The sequence below is a fragment of the Mytilus trossulus genome, chromosome 8, assembly GCF_036588685.1.
Source record: "Mytilus trossulus isolate FHL-02 chromosome 8, PNRI_Mtr1.1.1.hap1, whole genome shotgun sequence".
In the NCBI taxonomy this organism is placed as follows: domain Eukaryota; kingdom Metazoa; phylum Mollusca; class Bivalvia; order Mytilida; family Mytilidae; genus Mytilus; species Mytilus trossulus.
This window is the reverse complement of record NC_086380.1, coordinates 80,346,595-80,352,086: the sequence shown is the minus strand read 5'-3', so window position 1 is coordinate 80,352,086 and position 5,492 is coordinate 80,346,595. Positions and strand designations below refer to the sequence as shown.

Sequence of the window (5,492 nt, the reverse complement as noted above, 5' to 3'; positions counted from 1 at the left end):
TTTCCTTATTCAACACTATCGAAAAGCAGGAAAAAAACAAATATCACAACAATTCCATAGTCCATAACACGAATCAAAATTACTATTCGTTTGATGTGTTTAAACTATTGATGTTGCCATTTGAAAAGGGACTTTCCGTTTTGAATTTTCCTCGTAGTTCGGTATTTTTGTTGTTTTACTTTTTGTCGAATTAAATATTAAACGTTCATAATTTGTAATTGATATTTGTTATTATCAGAGAAGAGACTGCTCAAAAGTAATATACTCACCACTCCATTTCCAACACAGAAAGACACAACAGCTTTTTATGCCTATTTGAGCAAGAACGAAATTATTTCTGGGATCCATCATACACTCATTTTTGACACCGTGATAAGTTAACTAACGAAAATAATGGGTACGATCCATTTACAGGCATATTTATAGCTCCTGAAAATAGTATATGTGTGTTAACATTTAGCTTACGATTAGAAAGTCATGGCTATGGTCCATAGGAAATAGTGAAAAATGCATAAGTTGTTGGAGTTGTAAATTTTGATACACGTCAAGTGACCATTCAACATCACGTGACAGGAACCATTGTTTTACCTGTAAATCAGGAAGACAATATTTTTGTCAGGACGCACGCGACAAGCGGACACAACGGAGTGATAATTAGTGATGACTACGAAGATCGTCCTTTGCTGGATGGATGATTTCAATCTAGATAAAAAAAAATCCTTTTAAATAATAAAATAAAAATAAAATGACTAATTTCTAACTTTCTATATACGAGCTATATACTAGTATACTGATTATTTTTAAAGAAATGCAGCAGGCCAAATTTACACCTATTTAATTATAATTTACATGATAATGTAGTGGTTGTCGTTTGTTTATGTGTTACATATTTGTTTTTCGTTCATTTTTTTTACACAAATAAGGCCGTTAGTTTTCTCCTTCGAATTTTTGATATTGTCTTAGCTTGGCCTTTTATAGCTGACTATAGGGTTTGGGCTTTGCTCATTGTTGAAGGCCGAACGGTGACCTATAGTTGTTTATGTCTGTGTCATTTTGGTATTTTGTGGATAGTTGTCTCATTGGCAATCATACCACATCTTCTTTTTTATATTATTTTCATTTTGGTGTACAAAGAAAAATGTGTATCCCATATTGCTTTTAAACCATAGGTATGACTTTTTTTCATATATTTGAGATAGAAAGACACTCCAGTTGCCAAAAGATAAAAAGACACTTTAAATAAATGCTAATTCACTTCGCCTAAAAACGAAAACGAAGTAAGTTGAATTTCAAATATCGAGTATTTATTAATGTCAATGTCGTCGAAAGTGAGTCTTTTTCAATCCAGAATCGATAAAGTAAACATTTATCAAGTAACTCTGAAATTAATTAAACTTGTGTGGTAAAAGTAAGCATTCAAATTACCATCAGTTTATTACCTTAGCTGTATTTGGCAACACTTTTTAGAATTTTGAATTTAAATGCTCTTCAACTTCGTACTTTCTTTGGCTTTTTAAACTTTTTTGGATTCGAGCGTCACTGATCAGTCTTGTGTAGACGAAACGTGCGTGTGGCGTATATATAATATTTAGTCTTGGTATCTATGATGAGTTTATTAACTGTTTTCATACAAAACTTATAATAAAATGTACATGTGAACTTTTCCACCACTGTTAGTAAATATTTACTAGTTATCTTTCCTTTTCTCGCTCGAGTGCACACCTGGTCGTACTGGGATAACAGTAATTACGCAACTAAGGTAAGTTATGATGTAAATAACTAACTATATAACTGTATAATTTACAGATTACAATGTGTAGAATATGCACAAGTAAGCAAACGTTTAATCATCATTATTTTGGAAATATGTTCAACAAAAGAAGTAAATAAACAAGAATCTACTTCCTTGTACAATGATTTAACGAATTGTGCAAATAAAATATGTTTTAACTATGATTCTTAATTTGATAATCCACATACTTTATATAATTACACAAAGCCAAAAAAAGTCACAACGAATAAGTCAATTGTAAACATAAGCTCTGTGCACCTTTTATAATAAACAAAACAAAGGAATACACAAAACAAGTAATAGCTTTAAAAATAAGCTAGCCGTCTCTTAACAGCTGATGACAGTGGAAAGTGATCTTCCTTTGTAATTTCAGAATAGCCTTGCATATCAATCAACACATTTGACCACACAAGTTATGAACAGTATATCGTTTAATGTTATGTGTCAAATAAAGTTTTTATCGTACTAATCCTTAAAATCATGTTTGTAAATGCTTTACATATTTGTCAAACAATCTATTTTCTCATCATGAAACAACATAACCATGATTTCCGTCAAGTTTCTTATGTTTTTCCTGTATAAAATGTACTAACAGTAAGTGACTGGATTGCAGGTGAAGCAATCATGTGTGTATTAACAAAACCCCAGGAAATTCGGCTATTTATAAAAGTAACCTGTTTACCAATGTGCATGATTGTTAATTGCTAAAATAGATAGTTAAAATTCGATACTCTAGCATGGTTTGTAATTGCTAAAATAGATAGTTCAAATTCGATACTATACGGGAGTGAAAGACATTTACTAGGTTTGGATTGTTCAAACCAATCAACGAAGTTCAACTTTAATTATTCACGTCCAAGTAATATATTCCAATCAGGTAGTAAGGTAGTAAGCATTCAGCTCGCAGACTGTCCATCGTTCAATTCTTAATAACGTATGCGAGGAGACGTTTAATAAATGCACATCATGTTATTAATATATAAGGGTCTGAATGAGATACCTTCATATCTTTCTTCTTGAATTTTTTCGGTCAATTTTCCCTCATTTATATTTTTTATATAATTGTTTTCTTTATCCTTTAGTTTTCATACCCTTTTTTTTTATTTATTCGTTATATTTTTTAAACTTTGATTCTACACTTAAAGCCAATTATTCTCTATTCTGTACACCCCATATATATTTGTACACATGCGCAGATACAATTAAAAATAGAATGCAAGTATTCATAATATGCATTCATAACACAAACGTTCCAAGAAGTGATGCATTCAATCAATTGCTCTCGTCTAGTTAATGGGACATATACATACTCAGCTATGTACAGTTTAAATGGGCAAGTTAAATTGAAGAATTTTGACGATAGAAAGAGTCAACAGCAACACTTGTTTTTTTTACAAAATATACAAAAATGCAATGCAATACGAATGCAATCTTCAATTGACCAATGTATCATTTCTGTCTTTCACCTCGAAAAGTGTTTATGAAGCAGTTTACAGTAGTCATATATAAGTATACTGTTGTCAAGTAGTTAAAGATGACATTTGTAATATATACTGATCCACTCATTGAATCGGCAATTTACAAATTTATTATAAAACCAGTTTTTATCATTCTATTTTGCTGAACTATTATACATCATTGTTTAGTGGTAAGTGGGAGCTCGCCTCCGGATCCGAGGTTGTTTCGCTGCATTGAAGACTCATTGGTGGCTTTGTGATATTTTCAACTCTTAAATCGGGTTGATGTCTCTTTTCACATCTCCTGTCTCTATTCTAAGAACTATGGGCAAAATTTAATTAAAGGTAAATCATGAAACCAAATGAAATATTACCTCACTGGTTTTTTTTCGTTCACTAAAAGTATAACGTGTATTGAATCGCACATACATGTAAAGTCAGCTATCACTGATTCGAGAATGATAGATAATGCGCTCTTTAGTTTGTAGCTATTGTAGAATTTGACATGTATTGTCTTTTCCAGGAGATGGCGTCAAAATCCGCATACACGTTTTGTGGAATCTGTTCTAGAGGAAGTTTATCCATCAAGGCAGATAAATACTGTACAGATTGCGAAGACGCGCTTTGTTCAGATTGTTCAAATTATCACGGCAACATTAAAACTTTTAATACTCATCATATGATAGATATCAACATCATTGAAGCTAAACCATTTGTTGTCAGTAAATCCTGCAAAGTTCATCCAGATATGGTTTTAGAATATTTTTGCACCGACCATGATACAATGTGCTGTCGGTCATGTATGGCTAGCGACCATCGATCATGTGACAAAGTACTTCCGATTGAAGTATCTGCAAAAGGAGTCAAAAATTCAACAACGTATGAAGAAATTTTCAATGGTGTCAATTCACTAAATTCCGCAGTAAACGAACTGGAAGATAAAAAGAAAAAAAATATGGTCAGTCTTAAAGATAGTAAGATGACTGTTCAGCAAGACGTTAAAAACTTCAAAGCACGATTGTTAAAACGCATTGAAGAAATTGAAGCAGCTTTATTGTCTGAAATCGAGACGATTTATACAGACCTCTCAAACGAAGCAAACGATAACCTGCAAAAGATATGTGATCAAAGAAAAACAATACAAGTTATTGCTGAACAGTTTGAATCTGTATCCAAACATGGAACGGAAAGTCAAATAATGATGCTGATAAATAATATAAAAGAAGAACTGAACTGCAGTGCGAATGATTTTCAAGAACTTCTGTCGTCCCAGAAAGATGTTTCGTTCTCGTTTAAAGAATGTGATTCACTAGCCATTATGAACTCATTTGGTTCCGTGGAAATCAAACATACTTCCCTTGAAATTAGATACAAACACTCGAAGATTCGACAAGCGCAATTGCTAAAACAACAGACAAAGCTACCAACAACATTTCAGCTAGATGTTAAGTTTAAAGTACCTAGTTCAAAACTTGTCGGTATAGGTGTGACTAAAGACAATAGATTATTCCTGTGTAATTGGAGTGGTTTTAGCTTATTTGTTATGTCAGACAAAGGCAAACAATTGGCAACAATTCAAATGGACGAGAAACAGTGGGGAATAGCTATGGAAGAAGACAACAATACAGCATGGGTCACACTACCTGATATACAGTCCGTTCAGACAGTTGACATAGTTACATTGAAAAAGGGACAACTGATCAAATTACCCGAACGATGTCATGGTGTTGCTCTAATGGACGATCAAATTGCTGTTGGTGGGTACGGCAAGATATACATGATAAGTAAAACCGGGGTTTTAAAGAAGACACTTGATGTTGGAGGAAGCTCAGTTGACTCCTTATTAGTTAGACAAAAACATCATCTTTACTTTGCTCAGGCTAATACAAGAAAATCAACATTGAAAAGCGTAGGATTAGATGGAACAGTTGCGTCTGTCTCGGATGAACATACTCATGGCATGATTGATGTAAAAGGCGACACAATAGGAAATGTCTATTTTCTGGAATACCAAGCATCAAATCTTAAGCTGCTTTCATTTGAAGATAAATCTCTTAAAACTATATTGACAACAAAAGATGGACTACAATCTCCCTATGGCTTTGCTTTCAGTAAAGATTTTTCTAAAATTTTCATTTCAAATTACTCTGCCGGTGAGTTATTGGTATTTGTGTGTAATTAGTGGTCACAGACTTTTTAGTTTTTATAGCGAATGAAATGTATGATCGTGTACGATAGTATTA

General features: G+C 32.7%; 1 protein-coding gene across 1 annotated transcript; it reads left to right on the top strand.

Annotated features, from left to right (window-relative positions):
• Positions 1 to 1,713: 1,713 nt before the first annotated feature.
• On the top strand, positions 1,714 to 5,492 carry LOC134682169 (uncharacterized). Its single transcript, XM_063541744.1, has 2 exons — positions 1,714 to 1,759; positions 3,773 to 5,492. Exon 2 carries the CDS (start codon positions 3,776 to 3,778, stop codon positions 5,429 to 5,431), a length of 1,656 nt encoding a protein of 551 aa, XP_063397814.1. The 5' UTR covers positions 1,714 to 1,759; positions 3,773 to 3,775; the 3' UTR covers positions 5,432 to 5,492.

Excerpts from the sequence above, each read along its gene's own strand:
- LOC134682169 (XM_063541744.1), top strand. The coding sequence starts at position 3,776 with ATGGCGTCAAAATCCGCATACACGTTTTGTGGAATCTGTTCTAGAGGA.